Source organism: Triturus cristatus, chromosome 4_2, assembly GCF_964204655.1.
Source record: "Triturus cristatus chromosome 4_2, aTriCri1.1, whole genome shotgun sequence".
Lineage (NCBI taxonomy): Eukaryota > Metazoa > Chordata > Amphibia > Caudata > Salamandridae > Triturus > Triturus cristatus.
Window position 1 is genome coordinate 304,594,684 of NC_140586.1, and position 21,047 is coordinate 304,615,730.

Genomic DNA, 21,047 nt, shown 5'->3' on the forward strand with positions numbered 1-21,047 from the left:
CCATGAGCCGAACTGTTTGGGTTTCTGAAAAGGCCTCCCCCCTCCCCTTGTGAAAGAACCCCCGAAAGGACTGCTCGCTTCTCCCCGCCCATACCTTGGCCTCTCTAGCCACCATTATGTTGTGAATAAAACCTGAAACATCTTCCTCGTTCCACTCCATTTCTGGGTGTGTTTGCATCTTTAGCCTAAACCCTTTATCATATTCCAACCAAGCATCACCAGGGAATTGTCTCTGCACGTTATGTATGGTGGCTTCGTAAAGCCAAAGGTCAGCTGCGCTGCGCGGGAATTTCTCCACTATTAAGCATGCCATTAACCGGAAAGCGTCTAGCCAGTTGTCAAAGTTCCTTTTCTTACGCTCTTTCCTCCTTCCCCTTGTATCCTCATCCTTCTTATCACAGGTGGTCAAGTCAAGCCCCTCTAACTGTATCGCTAATAGGGAAAATATATCGATGAATTCCTTCCTCCAAATTATTTCCTTGACCGCCAGTGGTATGAGGCTGGCTAGCCCTGTGGCCCTAGTGGTTAGAGAAGCTGGGCCGTGTGAGGGCCGTGTGTATAATTCAGGTGTCGTTGTCGTGTTGGGAGGGATGGTTGCTGGGGTCGTGCTCCCCCATGCCGCTGTGGGTTATCCTATCCCACCCCTAACCCCCGTCAGTACCTGTTCTCCCAATCATCGCTGGCGCGCCAGGCATGGGTCTATCAGGTGCCAAGGTAGCCCCGAGGTCTCTTCCTCCGCTTGGTCTCCCCCTCCCCATGTTCCCTGTGAACCTCCCTGTCTCCCCTTTGTTTGCAATCCTGATGCCCCTGCTTGACTGTATAAACCTTGCAACAACAGCGGTGCCATTGCTTTGAGACATTCTTGGACAATCGCATTAATATGCTCACCTCTTGCTGCTGGGTCCGTGGTCCCCCCGTCTGGTCCCGCCGCCGCCGTGCTAGCTACAGGTGGCTGGGCCTTCTTCTGGGGAGTTTTCCTGGGAGCCGCTGCTTCTGCGAGCTTGGCTGGCACCTTCCACTGTCTTTTGGCCGTTGAAGACTGCCTGCTGCTGGTGGCTTGGCTCTTCCCCTGAGTCCTCCAGCATGTGGGGTCGCAGCCAGTCGCTCCCGTGGACTTCTGAAGCTGCCTGAATCCTCTGCAGAAGGTCGTCCAGCACCTCCTGTTGTCTTTTGCCCCTTTTCTGTGCCATCCCTCGCATTGGCCCGGTGGCTTGCAGGCGCTGGTACCCCCCAAGTGGCCCAAGGCGGAGTGCTGCCGCCATGCTATGCACCAACAGAGACTTCTGTGCCCATTTTTCTTTGGCTGGTTCTGATGAGGCCAAGTGTTTTTTTTTGTGTTTTTTTTAATATCTTCTGGCGGGGTGCAGCCGCCTAAAAATTGCACCAACGTTATACACTAGTCGGGGGGTGAGGCGTGGTGGGTTTGCCGGGGGCCTGGCTTGCCCCTTTCACCGGTGTTTCTCCTCGTGGCAGGCTTTGTTTGTGAGTGCAGCCCCTTTAAATTTTTCGAGTCCGTCTACGCCGGCACGGGCGTGTCACACCAGTTGCCACCTGGACTCCGCGCCAGCCGCTTCCCTTTCGTGTCATTGGGACTCACACCACTCTCCTCCCGCGAGGATGCTGTCCCCGAGCTGTAAAGTAGTGGGGCAGGGTCTGGTGACCCACGGACTGAGCGCTGTGTCCGTCCTTTGCGGCCCAGGGCCTACTTACAGCACAGCTTTCACCTGGGGCTGATGCAGCGGTGCTTATGGAGCCAATATGACAGGAGCCGATGCCAACGGTGACGGGGCACCGCTCCCGCCTAATTTTCACAGGGCTGTCCCATTTCGGTCGTCTCCTGAGGCCGGGAAAGAGTTGCCCAGCTGGTCGCCCTCGCCGAAGGCTGTGCCCGGGTACCTCACGCCCGTTCCCTGGCGTCGCCGCTCACTCGGGGGGGAGGGGGGGGGGGGGTAGCAGTCCGGGTATCCGTTTAGCCCTGCAGTCTCCGCTTCTGCCTCGGATGCCGGATCCCAAGGCGGCGATCCCCGCTGCAAAAACCGGACGCTTCCCTTGCTGTCCTGGAGGCGGCGGGGGCTAGAGGAGCCTTTTTTGCTGATGGGCCGATTCCTCCAGGCAGGACTTCTCCTCTTCCCGATGCGGCACGGCGATGTTCCTTTCTCCGCAGCAAAATTCTCCGACAAAAATTCTCGTCGCTGCTGCTCCCCCCGCTCCGACAGATAGGAGCCTAGTTGGGGGAGCAGCGCTTATATCCCCCCCAGCGCTTTCCCGACTCGTACCCAGCCTTGCCCTATTGGGGGGTTTGTGTGGCGCTCGGGCCCCCATTGGCCGGGGGGGCCGGCGCCTCTGTGGCGGTCGCCGCGGGGGGTGCGGGAGTTTTTCCCGCTTTGGGGGCTTGGCTAGGTGCCGTGAACCGGTTTTGTCTGGATCTCGGCACGGGTTATGGCGCCAGCCCTCGAGGCCCACTTCGGGGGCGGCCTCTGCACAATAACTAATATTTACATCACGCAGGGGCATCTCCTCACTGACTCAGTCAGCGGAAAATAAAATGATAATATAACAATATTATAATTTCTTTCCCCGCTAACTGACTGAGCCAGGGAGCCTTGGGCGGGATGGGGTGAGGCATGGCAGGGAGGAGGGGTAGTGTGCACTGTAAAGTGTGCATGTCGGTTTGCCAAACAGACATGCACACTTAGGTTTCTCCAACCCCGCTGTGTTGCACAGCCGGGTTGGAGAAACGCCACAGGCACTAAGACACTGTCAGAGCGGCAAACGAGGCTGCTCAAACCAATCCTGGTGCTGCCCTCATGCTATGAGATCAGGGTCTGGATAGGGTGGGGGGTTGTGCTGGTGTTCCTGGGACTGCTGAGACACCATCAGGAGTGAAGAGGAGCACTGGCGCATTGGAGACAGGACTGGCAAGTTTTTTAAAAATGATAATCTTCCTTACCCCTTCCGCACCCTTCTCCCCCCATTGGAGTTTTGTGGCAACCGCCACTGACATGCTTCCAAAAAACTTTGAAATAAAAATATTGTTTTAGCTTGGTGTGCTAGACATGGGGGTCCACGCAGGTAAGCCACCACCTGCTTTATAGAACTACTAAGGGAGAAAAGATATATAGATTGCTCTTAATAAAGGATGGAGAGAAAGAGAAAACAATTACTGGAGGAGGCAAAGTGCCTGTTTGGACTATCAGCTGAAGTGCTTCAGCTCTCCAGCTATGGGTAGGTATCAGGGCCGGACTGGGAACAGAAACTGGCCCTGGCAAACTGCTCAGCTGGCCCCCCTGGGGTGAGGGGGAGTGCAGCCGAGCAGTTTGCTACGGACGGTTTCGGCCGATTGTGTTACAGAAGGCCGATACTGACGACCCCCGGTAACAAAAACGGCCCCAGGGGCCTATAATCGGCCCCCACCCTAGCGGCCTACCGGGGAAGCGCACAGGTGCCCGCTCTGGCCAGTCCGGCCCTGGGAGGTATTATATGGCTCGTCAACAAATGTAGGACCTGGCTTGGCATTTTGTGAATGTGGTGTAGCCACCCCCCCCCCAGGACATTTGTTACATCCACACTATTTAGAGTGGATAGAAATCAATGTATATGCCAGCCACCACTTTTTGGTAGATATCTCCACCTCTACTAAATTCTAAATTTGGACATTAACAATAATAACAAGATGATGTCACAAGGCCTTTAGAGTGTTTTAGACTTAATAGCTAGGGATGTGTGATGAACAATGTTTCGATCTTTGTTTTATACAACCTTTAATATGTGTTGCCAAAGAGGAGTTGATTATTACCTAATTCGCATAAAATTAGCACATAATGCATACTAATTACTATACAATACCAAGATTTATGTGCAAAGATTCGCAGGGGCCCACTATCTTTTTCCCTGTAACAGAAAAAGATTAACTAACAGTCTGTTGGATTCCCAGCACTCCTGCACTTCTATAGGTACAACTTAGAGAAGGGGGTAGGAATACCTGTCCCTCTTTTTTTTTCCCCACAAAGGCAGCAATCGCTTTTAGGGGATATCTACCAGATAAGACCTCCAACAACGTGTGGTTCTCAGGACAAAATGTGTGCTCAAATAGTTTGGAGCGTAGCCTTGAATAGATTTCTAAACAAGCAAAAGCCTTGGTCAATTGCAAACATCCCAGGGTGTTGCAAATTTCATATACATGGTCACATTTGTTTAGACTAAAAATATCCCAAACAGAGCTTTTCTGAGCAGCCTGGACCATCTCTCAGTAATAATGAGACAAACTGTAGCAAACTCCCGAACAGTTACAAAGGTTCAAACTACAACAGCTTGCACCATTCGCAGATGGCTGGTGATATTAAGAAAATACCTTATTTTAGATATGTAAACAGGTGAAAAAGACACCCATATATATCACAGATTTGTGTACATACGTAGGCCATGTACACCTTGATGAACAGAGCTAATCCGTTCTGATTAATAAGATCGCTGTTTTTCAGGTATTCAGACATATAGAATTCTGGGATATCAAGGGTTTTGCCTCCCAGAGAAAGAATTTAACTTAATCAGTATCTTCTGATCCTTTTAGCAGATATGCATCGTTTGAACACATTTGAAAATGCAGACCATAGGCAACAATTTTTCAGGCAAGCGCGATCATGTAGATATTAAACAACAGGGTGAGAAAGCAGATCCCTAGGGGAATCCAAACTGAACCAGTTGATCTGTTAAAAAGAACAGTTTGTTATCAGTGTTTCTTTGGTGAACCAGAGGCTACTCTTGTGTTCAGTGCATATGTGTTTATGGTCATTAAGACAGAGGGACATCTGAGGAGATGAATAATACAACTACATAATAAATAGGCTGGTCTATGTGTGTGTGACATAACCTTCAACATAAGGTATATAAAAAAGGAATTACTTGGGCTCTCCCTGCTTCTGGGGAAGGGAGCAACATGTCCCAATGAAGCTTCCTCATTCTGCAGCTTCTGCACACTGATAGAATGTATTCACTTATATAAACAATTGATATTAGCAGATAAAGTCACCTGATCTAATCCTTCAACCATTAGGAATAGGAATTAGCAAATTTTCTAAATCATGAACCAAATGACAGAAATGGTCATCATCTGTTTTCTAGTAAACTTATTACCTGCGCTGCTGTCGGGTTGGCGTCTAATACTGGGGTAGAATCGCCAGTGGGCATTGCTTTCGGCAAAGGCACTGCTTCTTCCTTTGTAGATTTTGAGCGAAACCAACTGAACCAACCAGATCCTGAGGCCTAAGTAAAACAAGATCAGAGATTGCATGGGAAGAAATCACACCACATCCAATCAAATATCCAGTAACTGAAAACTGATATCAAGCATCAATGCACACAACCTTCACAATTCAAAGAGAAGAATATAAAGCCAGTGAGGCAACAAGGACCACCAAAAACACAGGTACTAATGAGGCCACAGGAAACTCTGCTTTCCCCAGAATTTTGTTACATTTCTGTGATTGACACGGTCATCAAAATGAATCCTCTCGTCATTACAGAACTCTCCCAGCCGACTTGGTCTTCCTTTCACTCTCAAACCCCACTGTTTTCACATATGTCCAGGATGGCCAGATCTGAGCTAGATGTTCAAGATTACCCCTATCTATCTAAACGTGTTCCTTATAAATTGAGTACATGTACATTTATAAAATGTGGATATCCTGAAACAATATCATGAAGCCACCCTTTGTGGGCATATATGGGAGACTGCTGTACTACAGACTGCACTGGAACAAAATCTTAGGGCATATAGGGCCATATGTAGGTAGCCTAACATTTACCGATTCATAAATACCGAATTTTACCGATTCGGTATTTATGAATCGGTAAATGATATGTAGGTAATCTATCGGTAATATTTACAGATTCGGAATGGGTCGGTAATTTAGAATCGGTATTTACCGATTCGGTAATGATGGATACCTTCCCATTGATTCCCATGGGCCAGGAGGCCCATAGAAATCAATGGGAAGCCAGTTACCATTACCGAATCGGTAAATACCGAATCGGTAATGGGGGGAGCACAATCAAGGGTGGCAGGGTGTCACAGTGACACCCTGTTGCACCCCTGATTCCTGCATGTGTGCACATGTGGCGCACATACATGCCCTAAGGGCATGTATGTCTGCCACATGGCACTGTTAGTCCAGCAAAATATTGCTTTTTGCAATGTATTCGGTATTTAGCACCAACATATATTTGGTGCTAAATACCGAATTATTTTCCCTACACATCACTCATTTGAGTGTCACCTACATATCATTTCAGGATTCGGTATTTACCGAATCGGTAAAATTACCGATTCGGTAATTTTACCGATTCGGTAAATTACCGAATCCTGAAATGTGTCCCCTACATAGCAAAACCCTAAATACCGGTCGGTAACGGGATATTTACCGAAAATCGGCCGTTACCGACCGGTATTAGGCTTCCTACATATGGCCCATAGAGAGGAGGTTCTCAAAATATTTATTGACGTGTCGCCATTTCCAATTAGCATCTCAAGAACAACAATGTTGGAACCACACTGCCCCTATTATGAACTATAGTATGCACCATCGATCAGCACACGAACGGCTAGAAAATGGCAAAATGAAACTAAGGGAGAGAAATTCAACATGGTGGCTGAGCATAGTTCTTTGACATGTCAAATAATTTGCAATTGAGTTCTAAAAATCGACATTTTTGTAGTTACTAGGGCCTTATGTACGAAAACATTTTCCCATAGACACAGAATGAGCAAAATCCTTCCATACATCAAAAAATATAGTTTAAACAGAATATCTGCCAAGTAAGAAGTCAGTGTACAAGAGCAATTGTTTGAAATCTTTTTTTTCCAATATTTAATTGCACAAATTTCTGGATGAATCAAAGAGCTTGGTGTACACTGGTGCTCGAGCAAAAAATTAGGAGATTGGCTGCGTTTGATCTGCGCCTTTATTCGCTACCTGCGATATCAATAGTAACACACCAGGTTTAGAGTCTTCACATGTTGTTAAGTCTAGCTAATAATTCCATTCTAGTATGGAGTATGAGGAGTGTCAGCATTACAGGTTACGCTACCCATTAACTGCCTGCAGCCTTAGCCTTTACTTTTCTCCCTGTGGGGAGACCCCTACCAGTTCCCTTCTTTCCTGAGGAATTAACTGGTGGATAGGTTACGGTCCTGCCATTCTCCTCCGAATTCTTCATTGCAACTGGTTACAGAGATACTAACTGCCATGAACGCAATTGGTCACAGAGGTATTGACGCCCACGAATGCCACACATAGGCTGTTTGTAGCCCACACAGGTGCAACATAGACTCCTTAAGAAATCACAATAACAAAAAACAAAAAAAGCTAAGAAACCTACAAAGATGTTTTATCAGTTCTCTGTTACCTCACTTTCCCAATGACTGAAATTGCCTCTGATTGTCCCGACCCTAACTCAGTGCACCAGTACTGGAATAAATGGTGGCATCTATTCTGTGGAGCTGCCTAAGATAAGCCTCGTTCAAACCCATCCTGATCTACTACCTTCTTGGGAGGTGTGGCCTACTACCTGCCAGACAATAAGCGATGGCCCACAGAGCCTCTTTCAGGTACGCTGGGAGAGGAAGAACCTGAACCATCTGATGGCATTAGAGTCATCATCTGCTACAGTGGACTGACTGTAGAGCAGGGTGAAATGTGCCATCCAGCTCTCAGGAAACCTCTCCATCCGTTGATGTACCTCAAGGTTGTCTGCTGTCACCTGCACTACTTAATATGTATCTAGATCCTTTAGCTCACATTTTTAATGATACTCGCATGAGTATTATTAATAATACTCACAAGCAGATAATACTCAGGTGAACATAAGATTCTCCTTCAGTGTCGCATATTTAAAGTACTTCACTTGAAGAATTTGTGTATAGACTGTGATTAATAAAGGTGTGTGTAACATTTATATATTAATGTGACAGGAGACGTTAACGAAATGTGTCCCATTGTGAGTTTAATTTATCAGAATGTGTATTTGTAAACGACGTTTAAACATTTATACGTGTAACCAGAATTATTCCTATGCAGGTGCATTTAGAATGACATCTTTGTAATCTTTTGCAATTTATGCATATCTTAAGAAGCTGCATTGATTGTGCACTTAAAAATGTGCACATATTCTGTAACCCTGTGCACTGTTAAAGTTGACTAGAGTGAGTCTCGAAAAACCAGTTCAGTTCATGCTCACATTTAAAATATAACATGTAATTTGTATTTACCCTCAATGCAGAATGTCTTTGCTTGTTTTTTGTTTCCACTGCAGGTATAGACAAGCCTTCATTAGTTAGCATAGAAGGGTTTTGTTTTTATTAGGTAGCAAGGTACCACTAGGACTATCCACCCTGAATGCAATTGATATTTAATGCTGAAACGTAGTGAGGGACAAGGGGAGTCATCTTAGGGATGTCACTGAGAGCAGATCTATGCTTCTGCTTGTGTAGCTTTATGCTATCTGACCCATGGTTGGAGTGCTTCTACTGAAGACTCCGACAGCTGACACCTTTCTGATTTCACCTTTACCAAATGCTTCTTAGTTTAGGGTTGCCCTTTTAAGGTAGTGTAGGGAAAGAGAGCTTGCTCATGATTACTTTGGAAAATCATCTGATGCAATTTAATGCGCAATTCTTTTTCCTGATCATCTGTTTTGTCGTCATAGAGTTAGTCGTCTGCTTTGTATTATATAGGGTAAATCTCTTCAGGAGAATTGGATTTATTTTACTCTTTCTGTATTTCCATATGATCATGTTGAGATTGGTCTATATTGATTTGTTGCTAAATTTATAATTAAACTCAACTAAACTCAGATTAAGTTGTCAAGTGGGTTATTGTGTGACCACATTGGTTACACTGTATTGAGATGTTAACAAGTGATAGTTTTCTCCCTTTACCTCTCATGCATCTATAGGGATTCATCAATCTGGAGATAAATGTTAGAGTGGGCTGAACTCCATCAACCACTTACAGAGAGTATACAAAGCTGTTGTCTTATTTCTGGTATTGGCGAGGGAAGTACAAGCTGCAGGTAAGATCATTTCACTGGCTCCCAGTATCGCTTTAAATTGGACTACTTGATGTACCAATATCTGAGAACAACCTAGTGCCTCTATTTCTCTCTGCCGCATCTTGTTCTGTGATCCTTGGAGAATGCTTCATATTGAAGACAAAAGAATCCCTTGCTGCCACTGAGTAAAATTCAAGTCCAAAGGTGGCACAGGCCTCTCCTTTAAAGGGAAGACATTCTGATATTCTTTATCAGAAGAAGCATTTATACAATTTTCTTTTTTACAGAAAAGAGCTTAAGAGAGAAAACTGTATAAGGTCAGTGCCAAGAGAGGCTAGAGTTGTGAGCAAGACTGAGAAGCCACTAGCGGCGATTAGTGACACAATACATATGTAGACTTAACCCTGATGTGGTCTTACTACAATGAACGCATTTGAGAGGGACTCACGGCTAATTTCTTAGTAGAGGTGCATACACCACTTTGGTGAATGAGAGATTCACTTCTGGATCCAGCGGGGTGGCTGTATTGATAAGGAAGACCACTCTGTTTGAGGTTACCCGGACATGGATTGATCCCAATGGCACACATGTCGGGTTAAGGGATGTGGGAAGAACGGATATCACCCTAGTTCAAGTTTATGTGCCCCAGTCTTTGCAAGATCCTACCCTGGATAAGGTGGCCACAATACTTATGGAGGCATCCTCATCCGTGCATATTGTAGAGGGGAACTTCAATGACGTCATGGCCCGCAACCTGGATCATTCTAGGCAGGTAGCCCACGAAACACCCTTGCTCACTTTGCAGCTACATTGGGGATTTCTGACTTTTGGCGATGTTGTTACCCCGGGGATGCATGGGTTATTTTCGAGACTTGACTATGTCTTTGCTCTGGCGGGCGAAGTGGGGGTGATAACTAGGGCACAATATTTCGCTCGGGGATTATCAGACCATTCCCAACTCTGAGTCTCCATGGGGAAGAGGAGGTGAGTAGGGTCCGTGGGATGGAATTTGAACGCCTGGGACGTGAGAGATGCTGACATAGCATGAGAAATACAAATTGACATGAAACTGTACTCTTATAAAAATGTGGACTCGGCGGAGTCCACCCTAAAACTCTGGGAGGTATATAAAGCAGTGTTTTGGGACCGAGCATAGAATAAACTCACACGTAAAGAGAGGCGTGATGTGGAACAGACTGAGGAGCTTGAACACCAGTTGCAAACTCTAGAAGCCATACACCGGTGTTCATCCTACTTCGCCGATTCTCCAACAACTTGAGGTGCTGCAAACAGAATACCATACCAGGAATTAGCCCAGGGAGGGGCTTGGCAGACTCAACTGGCCACCCATTACTGTTTGTATGATACTGACAGGCAAACTGCTGGCGTGGCTCAGCAAAAGTTATAGCCCCACTGATAGATGGAGACCAATCTGGCTTCATGACGGGCAGATCCACCAGCCTTAACTTGTGCCGACCACCTAACTGGCTGGTGAAGATTCAAGGTAGGACGGTGCCCCATGTCTTTCTTTCGCTGGATGCAGAAAAAGCATTTGATGCTATTCACTGGCCTTATTTGCACCAAATGTTGGTGAAATTTGGTTTTAGTCCTAGAAATAGGCAGTGGATGGGACTACTATATCAAGCCCTGATGGCCACGGTGAGAGGTAATAGGGTCCTCTTGAATACATTCCCAATTGAGCAAGGAATAAGGCAGGGGTGCCCCTTGTCCCCTCTCCTTTTTGCTCTGATGCTGGAAACTCTTGCACGCATGATCCACACACCCGGATATTCACAGATTGTGGGTCTCGGAATCCAGCCCACTGGAAGAGAAAACCTCACTATACGTGGATGATATCCTCCCCTATATCACGGAACCCCATGCCACGTACCCGGTAGTCTTTCAGACCATGAAGTCATTAGGTAGCTACTCGGGCTACAAAATAAATTGGGGGAAGTCTGTGCTATTCAAACCTTATGCCGTCTCTGACACTGTTGACTTGCTGGGTAGACTATGTGTTGAAACGGTGAGTTTTAAATATTTAGGCATTCAGGTCATGCCTGATAGAGATCTATGTCTGGCTGCAAATCTTCAGAAGGTGTATACCTTTCGGGAGATGCAGAGAGCTGGTGTGGGCTGCCCCATACTATTCTGACGAGGGTCACGATCTTCAAGATGATTACCCTCCCCAAACTACTGTATAGCCTCCAAATACGTACTATGCTGTCCCAGAGGAGATGTTCAACAAAATAGACAGAGGTGAGGATGTTATTGTGGAGTTGTAGACACCCCAGGGTGGTGCTGAGGAAGCTACAACGGAACATCTATAATGGGGGGCTATCGCTTCTGGATGTCTGGGTCTACTATTGGCTGCACACCTGATACCCATCAACGACTGGCTGCTTCTGCCATGGGATCACCCATCCTATATGTTGAAGAGGGCAGGGCTACTGCTACCTTCCCATCTACACTATATCTATGAAGGATGCAGGTTACATTGGGAGTATGGTGCAGAGCCTCCAAGACTATGGACTGGGGGTCTAAGGTTACCAGAGAAACACTAATGCGGGAAGTGGGCACAATGAGGAAATAGTGAGAGTTTGAGCCTTGGGATTTGATCAGCATCTCCAAAACAGGTGATGACGACGCAAAATTGGGCCCTCATTCCCTTCCCTTTTTTGAGGCGGGAATGCCACTTACACCAAAATCAGTATTTAAAATGTGCGCAACTCCGCCATGCCTGGATGGCTGAGGGGTTAGATGTGATGAGCATACCCGAGTGTGCCCCACTTGATGGAAGGCTGTTAATGGAGGAGCTTGGGAGCAAGGCCATCTCCCATACTTGCAAAACAATCAACAACAATATTTCTGACACACTTGGTGCACTGCAAGAGAGATGGGCGACTGACGTTGGGACGATTGATGACACCGAGTGAGTGGCGGCTTTGATGCACCCCAGGTAGATTGCAATAAAGTCAAGGCTCCAACTAATAGAGTTTAAGGTGCTACATTGGTTTTATTATGACCAAGCCGGGCTACATAGGATGGAGAGTTTTGCCTCCCCGGTGTGTTTGATATGTACGGGGCCAGAGGTGACTTTTTAAACACACACACTGGGGTTGTCCCATCATCTAGATTTATTGGACTGAGATGGTCCAACAACTCCAGGCTATCTTGGAAGTAGATATCCCACTTGACCCTAAATATGTCTTTCTGGGAACAGAGATTGATGTCCTGAGGGCTCAACTCCTGTTCCGTAATTTGGGTTGATAGTAGCAAAAAGAGATGTAGTCAAATACTGGGATACGGGAGGTTACCTCACTGTGTAAATAGAAGGCAGACATGGATATGTACATGGCCATTGAGCGAGTCACATATAAGAGCTGGGGATGTCCCAGAAAATTTTGCAAAATTATGGGGTCCCTGGTTACGCTCCTACGAGTTCAGATCTGAGGTGGACGTGAGTGATAATTTGCGTTTGAGAGGGACGGATGCTGTGTCCGGGGTGTCTGGTTAGTGATACAGCTCGGGTTGAATGCCCTATGGTGCTTTATTTGCTTGTTGCTGGACACTGTGAGTCATTGTCACTGATGGGATGGCTGCTTCAGGAAACGCCCCTTCCTTCTTCTAATGTTTCATTGTGTTTTGATGATACGGACAGTGCATGCTTGCTACTTCAGAACTATGTATCCTTTTGGAAACACCGCTTTGGATGCTCTATGATGTCTTATTATTTTGTTGTTTATGAAAACCTAATAAAAATATATTTCATTTATAACTCTGAGAAGCCACTGACTGATGCTTGACCACATGCTTTGCTCAATGTACAAGCTGTCTACCAGGGGAACAACACGTATTGAACTCCTATGAAGTACTTAGCTCCTCCCCCTTTGTGGAACTGAAACCCAGAGCACAAACAGTGCATATGAGAACCTAAACAACGCATGGATATCGGGACTAAATACTTCATCTGCTGATCCAAAGATAAACATTTGGTCCTTGAATCCACCTGAAATTCTTTTTACAATGGTGGAGTACTGTATGTGGTTGTGGTCTGTTCAGTTTCCTTCTTGATTGCCCAAGGAATGACACATACCAGTAGCCACTGTGTCACGCTGCGCAGCATAACACAAGTGAAGGGTGTCAGATGTCTCAATAAGAGGGTCCCATTAAGTGGGGGAAAAACACTTGATTGAAAAAACTCCTAGGAAATTCAATATCTTGATTGAAGATAGATGTATATGTTCCAGTAGTAGACTCTCCTGGTGCATCATAAAGAGAGAAGGTACAGGCACAAAATGGAATCCACCTGCAAAAAGCAAGTTGACTATGTAATTGATGAACCACGCCTCTTCCCTCAGAATCATGGCATTGGATAAAAAGTGAAGAAGGGGACTAAGTTTGACATCCTTTACCTGATGCTCGATTCCGCAGCTTCACCACTGTCTCTGCCAACAAATATCGTCAACTTGACAGGTGACTGCAATAATAGACTCATCAACATGGCACAGGCTACGAGGACACCCAGCTATGCACTGGGTACAGCATTCAACAACATGCTGTCTCAGTGCACAGTGCGCACACAGCCTTTCTCTGACCACAGTCTTCCGTAAGCCTCAGGCTTATTAGGATGTGCTTGGAAGAAATGGCAGATCAGTAGGGGAAGATGAACAGAAGAAGCATCAGGATCTCTCAATAGATGGACCGCCTTTCCAGTGGATGAAGCACTGAAGACGGACCATAAAATCCAAGAGTTGTAAACTTCTGGAGATTCATATTCTGGTTGTCTTTATTCCATGGTTGCTTATGTTTATTTGGAAGCCAAAGATAAGGATCAAGTACACATGGCTACAACGGAGATGAATTAAACAGAATTAATATTTCACGTGTGAGGCTATTTCAACTGGAAGGCCACAGGATTAAGTTGATGAATTGATCAAAGAATCATGGTCGAAATCTGACTGCCAATGTATGAACTGGAAGAAAGCGAGAAGACAGCCAAACCTTATCTCCCGGAACAAAAAGAAAGGAATTTCATTTTGACATATTAGCAGGTTCCTTTATCATGATCTCTAAACAGCATAAGCTTTCAGAAATAAGTTGTCTCAGTTTCTGTAATTGAAACTCAATCAGTAGCTGCTTGAATGAAAGGTAAATCTGAAGAGAAGAACATTTTTTGTTTGAAAACCTTGCATAAATAAAAGAGTGAAACCTTCGTAGCACTATGAATTACATTATTGTATGAAAATTCCACAGTGACTAAGTAGGAGACCCAAATTTGTTGACTTGCACTACAGTACATCAAAGAAACTGTTCCAAACTTTGGCATGCGCTGTTATGTGACTAAGGAACATAACAGAAGAAAAAGATTCTTCAATTCTGAAAGTATAACATAAAGCTTTACAAAAATGAGAAAGATATTGAATACCTCTATCAAACATAATGGCATGAGGCAGCCTATGAATAGGAAAATATAGGTGAAAAACTGAGCCATTTCCTTTGTTGTGGGTTATGTGGTCAAAGGAGAAAAGATAGCAATCTTTTAAGAGGAATTCACAGAAGCCACTGCTGCTCATTATTCAGAAGATAAAAGATTTACTATTATGTCTTTAGAGACCATCAGCGGAGGCTTAGGAGCCACAGGTAGAGATTGTAAATATCCAAAACATGTAGAACGTAATGACTTATGTTGGACACAAATAGGAGAAGCAAGAATATATTCTTGGACATGAGAATGAAAATGTGGCCACGAAACAGATTGTATTACTAAATCCAAGAAGGTTTTAACTCCTCTATGATTAAAAATTGCAGAATCATGACCCGTAGTCATTACATTCACTTGTAATTCTTTCATCAGCACCAAAATGGCTTGATAACTGAAGTACAACTTATTTAATCATACTAAAGGAGTCTTGAGGTCTTCTAATTCCTTCAGATCCATCTGTTTTGAGTCACTTTAGTTCAAACTAAAATAACTGAACAATTCCAGCCACTCAAAGAGAAGGAACTACAGACTGCTCATATTTGGTGAAATCTCAGAAAAAAGAAAAAGCATTGGAGCCAAGAATGTCAATGATTGCAAAATAGTACTGGGCAAAAAAATACCCAATCTAACTGGTCAACTATTCTTGCGCTGAAGTTTCCGCATGCACTTTAAGTTCCAATGAGCATTTAAAATGGCTCTCAAGAGCCTATCAAAAGATGTCTCCATTTAGCCCAGACCATCTTCATTGCTAAACGGTCTGCTTCTGAAACAGAAAATTTCGGGAAACAACGTTTACATCGCGGATTTTACTCCGCGATGCAATCACAACGCAGTCGTTACAACGACCGCGTTGTCACAACGCACTACCTTTACAACGCAAGTCCTTACAACAACTTGCGCTAGATGGCGCTCTAGGATAAGGAATAGTATGATTTACTATGCCAACACTTTCCCTAGTGTTGCACACACTGGAGTTGGAATAGTAAATCATACTATTTCTAAGTCCAGCATGCCATCTAGCGCAAGTCATTGTAACCACTTGTGTTGTAAAGGTAGTGCGTTGTGACAACGTGGTACTTGTAACGACCGCGCAGTGTTTGCATTGCGGAGTAAACTCCGCAATGTAAAGACATATATTCGAAAATTTCAGTTCAGAATCTGACAAAAAAGCAGGATAAGTAAAAGACAAGATGTTCCAATTCATCTTTGTCTTCCCTTTTTAAAACAAACTATACCAACAACTCTTTCAATCGCATCTGTTTCCACAATGAACCTCTTACAAGTGTCAGGATGGCATAAGACTCGTGCAAAAGTAAATATCATCTTAAGTGTCTTAAAAGTCCTCTCAGGTTATTCATCCCAGAAAAAAATCCCTTGATCATATTTTCTTGTTTCAAAACACGAGTTATCTCGTTAAATTATAAATAAATTGATAATAAAAGTTTGCGGAAACAAGTACACTTTGTATACATGTGAAGGCCACTCAAAATTTGTTGAAACCGTCTTATGATCCATACAGACCACAGCCATTCAATCTGAATCCAGGAGTCGTGGCTGTTGAAGATGATACAATCATTGCATTTTCTTTATTTTGCTGCAAGTGCCTCCTTCTCCTTTAAGGAATAAATACTTTCAAAATGAATAATGGCACCAGGTTTAGTTGGAATGGCATAATCGTATTCCCTGAGAGGGGGATGTGAGGTGACATAAGCCTTAACAAACACTGGAGAAAAAAATGGTAGTTTTAAGTGACAATGAAGAATGTTTATGTCCATGCAGGAAAGTCATCTTGGAATGGTTTTTAATAAAGTATAACAAAATCCAAAGATAGCTGGCCATGTATGCGCATACATGGGCAGCCATCTTGTAATGGTGTTATTTAAAGATCGGCGCTGTTTGCAATGGCCACATGGGAAGCAGTGAACTGCAAGTGGCAGCAAGGGCCCTGTATCAGTGACTGTATTGCTGCTTCCTGCTAGGCCCTCCCAAAAGAGGAAAAATTTAATAAAATATATTTATATTTTTGTAGAATAAAAAGGAAACATTGACCCACCAGCCCCTGGTACTAAAGGAACTACTTTGTAACAGATGTGCACACCGTGCACAGGAAAAAGGCCAACATTTACACTGTCTACAGTCAATGGATGAAGTGGATTGACCCACTACCCATGCAGCATCCTGTTGTGGGCGGGAGCAAAATGTGAATGATACTGAGACAGGCCAATGGATAAAGAGGGCTGACTGAAAGCCCATCTCTGTAATTTGAATATGTATGTGTTTTTGCAGGAATGAACTTTTATTGTCAAACAATGCAAAGTATAATAAATCAACACCCATCAAAATATGAAGCAGTAAGCCGTCTTGTACAGTTATACAAGAAGAAATAGTGAAAAATGGTGTTGCACTGGTGGCCTGCATGTGTTGCATGTAATCAGAGCTGTGTATTTAATAAAGGGTTGCAAATGCCTCATGAGAAGCGCCAGACTGTGTGATGAGGGTGAGGTTGGCAAGATAAGCACCAGAACATTGTTTTTTGCTTATTTCTTGGCGTCACTTCAGGCACATTATGCTGCAGGTACTACAGTCTAATCGCAGGAGGGGGTGGGGGTTGCAAGCTTAGTTATGTTCAAGTGTACAAATTTAGTTTAGACTATAATTGCTCTGAGCAACAAATATTTTTCAGCATGCTCCTTGGTTATGAAGCAGCGTTAATGTCTGCCAGACATGCACCTAAAATAGTAATCTTCACCATCTCCCTTATTGGACTGTTTGGATCTTCATTGCTTGAAGAAAATGAGATTGAATATCACAAACTAAATTCTGTATTGCTTTGCACACGAGTGCACAAGTTTTTGCCCTGAAAGTTGCTCTTTCCCCCAAATATTCTAGGACTGAAGTTAGTCATTTTGGGCCCGATTCACAGAACTAATTTAAGACAAAATTCCAAACTTACTACTTTTGGTAGTCACAGAATACACTTACTACTTTTGGTATTCACAGAATTGATTTACGACTACTAACTTTACGTCTGCACTTGGGCCGGAGATTCCGGCCCAGAGGCGGAGATTCCGGCCCGGAGGTGGGACTTCCGGCCCGGAGGTGGGGATTCCGGCCCGGAGGTGGAGATTTTGGCCATGGCTAAATCGCCACCACCGGCCGGAATCCCCACCACCGGGCCGGAATCCCCACCTTCGGGCCGGAAGTCCCACCTCCGGGCCGGAAGCCCCACCTCCGGGCTGGAATCTCCGCCTCTGGGCCGGAATCTCCGGCCCAATTGCGGACGTAAAGTTAGTAGTCGTAAATCCATTCTGTGAATACCAAAAGTAGTAAGGGCATTCTGTGAATACCAAAAGTAGTAAGTGCATTCTGTGAATACCAAAAGGAGTAAGTTTAGGCTTTTGTCTTAAGTTAATTCTGTGAATCGGGCCCTTTGACATTCCAGTGTCCGCCACACCCACTGCTGCCCTGAGGGTGCAGTTCACCGCAAGAAACAGGAACGAGCTGCCACATGACTCACCAACATGTGATCCAATCCTTAAGGTTCTCTGTTCAGCCCACAAAATGTTGCATTGTAGGGACTGTAGTTTTTCTTTTAACATTTTTTCTATGAGCTCAAAAATCCCACCATGCAAAAAGATCTTGCTCAAAAAGCAAGAATTGGCTGAGGGTTTCCTGCAGGACATGGAACTATATTGTGAGGGTTCACTCTTTCATGCATTGAACGCTCCCATTCATGTCCTCCGCATCACCTTTGTAGTTTAGTGGACGTGAACGATTCGTCCACTGCTTTGACAAAACAAGCATTCTGATGCAACCACCAGAAAGATTTTCTTTAAAAAAAATAATCTGAAAAAGAAGAGCTTCTTCCCTCGGATCCTGCACAGCATGCTAATGGCACACTGACAAAAGGGAAAGCAGTCAGCGCCATTAGGCTCCAACTGCTTTCACCATACATTGGGGCGGGGTATAACTTTAACCTTGAGCACTGATCGGTGTGGTCTCGGCACAGCAAACCCTTTGTTCATGCAATTTTTTGGGGAAAAATATAAATTTTTTGCACAGCACTTTTTTTTCTTCCATTTTTCACACAACAAAGCTTTCCTATATTTTGCCTATTTTCTCGGTTCCTTTCAGGGTAATTCACAAACCCTGGGTATCTTTACAACCCACAACATATGGGGACAATGATTGTGCCTGATTGGTCCAAATTAGACCCAAATACCTTTGTGGAAAAAGAGGCATGAAGGCTTAAGTACTAAGTGCCCTAAACATCAAAAAAAGGTCTTAGCACTAGGGTGGGAAAAGGCTCAATTGTTTTGGCCTATGTGTAGTGAAACGGTTTATGCTAAGCTCCATTACTCACCTACTCTTTTACTTCCCCCTATCTCGTACTTCTGTCTCCATCTTCACCACCTCAGGCTAGTTCAATAATTTTTGCCATCCAAGGTGAAGACCTAATTTTAGGTATGACCGTCTCTAGCAATGATGCCACCATTGTTGCTTGTAAAATGAAAATGACATCCCTGGTTGGTGGTAGCCTAGGTATCCATCTAGTAATCTCTTACCCAAAATAGCCCGTTGCATCTCCTATATTTCACACTGTTCTTTTTTTCTTACACCTCGTTTCTAGAACATTCCTCTAATTCATTCCCCTTCTTATTCTTAGACGCGGCAGGATGCCTGGCTTTCACCTTGGGGATGCCCAGTACGGGTTATCTCACAGGAAAAAGCCAGGACGGGTTCCCAATGCAAGCGCCGAGATGCCCAAGGGTAAGTCGAGCGCTATATAAGAACGTACATACATACATACATACATACATACACATGCTTCTCACACTTTCCCCATTCTCACTCCTCACCTCACCTTCTCAATCTCACATACCCACTCTCTCAATGTCCTCCCTTCTCATGCTTTTTATTTGCAGGCCTTGTGTCTATTCATCCTCTAGCACCCTGCTCTTTCCTCCTTCCTTTCGCTTTCCTCTAGCATACCTAAGACACACACCCTACTTTCTTCCTCACCATCATCTCACCATCTTTCCTCACAACTTCCTTTCACATATCTTCTATTCTCACCTTCTTTACTGGCTCTTCTAAGATCATTTTTATGAGAAAACTCGTGTGCTAACTTCTGTTACCGCACATAGCGCAAATCTAATTTTGAGGTAAAATTTTGCAGGTTAAAATATTGGGGTTAAGTGCCCATTATTTACCGGAACATGCAGAGTTTGGTGCAGCAAGCATTAAAGTCCACATTTCATTGGGCAAAAACTCAACATTTGTGTAGTATTTCTCAAAATGTGTGTAGTATTTCTCAAATATAATACATTAAGGACTCGCCAGAGTCAGGTTCTTACCAGAAACCATAAATATCACACCAATTACCAGGCCACTTATGAGGAGGGCCTAAAGTAGGTAATGGTACCATCTGTTATTGTAAATTATAGCACATAGAGAGGCAAATCTGGGTAACAAAACACTATATAAATACAAATTATTATTCTTGTATTTACTGGTGAGAAACAGATGCTCATAACACGTTTAGGTGGAGAAGCGTGAACTAAAATATATAATTTCTGGGATTTAAATTAATCCTCTATTGAACAGCACACTTTTTAATATTACAGGCAGGCACATGGTAAAGTACATATGCTAAGATAATGTCATGTCAATCACCAAAGAAAACGCCCTGGAGCAGGGGCATAGGGGTTGTGATCCAGCCATGCCTATAGAAGAGAAAAGAATGAGGAAGGCCAGATTTCAACAAAACCCTAGCTGTGTATTCATTTGCAAGTGATTAACTTACAGTCTGGTTCATCACGAATCTGGGGACCTCCAGAGCCACACGGGTCAGATTTCTAACCTCATGGAGCAGGGGCTTAGCTCAATGCACCAACAGAAATTGGAAATCCATTTGGACTGTGACCCGTACACAACCCACTAAGCAATACTGTGCAGGTGGCATCTTCTGGTCATGGTTAGTCCCTCTATGTGGTTTCAGGAACATAGGTGAACTCCAAACCTTCTTTTGATACGGAATAACACGCTCAAATTAGCACTAAGTGGCAGGGGATAAAACTTTAAAATGTTTATTTCTAAACCCAAGTCTAGTGCTAAAAATATGAATAGTGACCACACAGAATGGCAAAAAAAGCAGCAATACATGGCAAGGCTAGCGAAAACGATATAAACATTCCTAACGTACAAGTCACTTATGTTCAACCATGCTCTTTCTGGTTGAGACTCTAGCTAGCTGCAGATTCCCCACCTTTTGAATCCTGCAGAGGCATCAGACTGGATCCAGAAACGTTTCAGCAGTACCTCGGCGCACACTCAGATGGTGCCGTGCCGCTCTGCACTGAGACCATTCCGCTCCCGAAATGACACAGAGCCTACACAGGCAGAAAATACCAGACCTACAAATCAAATTTCCTACGACTGATCACCCAGCATACCTTTCTCAGTGAGAAACAGCTGTTTATATATTTCCCATCATAGCCCTTGCAGGGAATGA

The 21,047-nt window shown here is 44.4% G+C and overlaps 1 protein-coding gene across 3 annotated transcripts in view; it reads right to left on the reverse strand.

The window, feature by feature from the left end:
• SEC16B (SEC16 homolog B, endoplasmic reticulum export factor) overlaps positions 1–21,047 on the reverse strand; it is a 325,648-nt gene that overhangs the window by 35,155 nt on the left and 269,446 nt on the right. For all 3 annotated transcript variants that reach the window (XM_085601607.1, XM_085601609.1, XM_085601608.1), the window contains exon 22: positions 5,134–5,262. In XM_085601607.1, the coding sequence (XP_085457733.1) occupies positions 5,134–5,262 (129 nt within the window). The remainder of the gene's footprint in view (positions 1–5,133; positions 5,263–21,047) is intronic.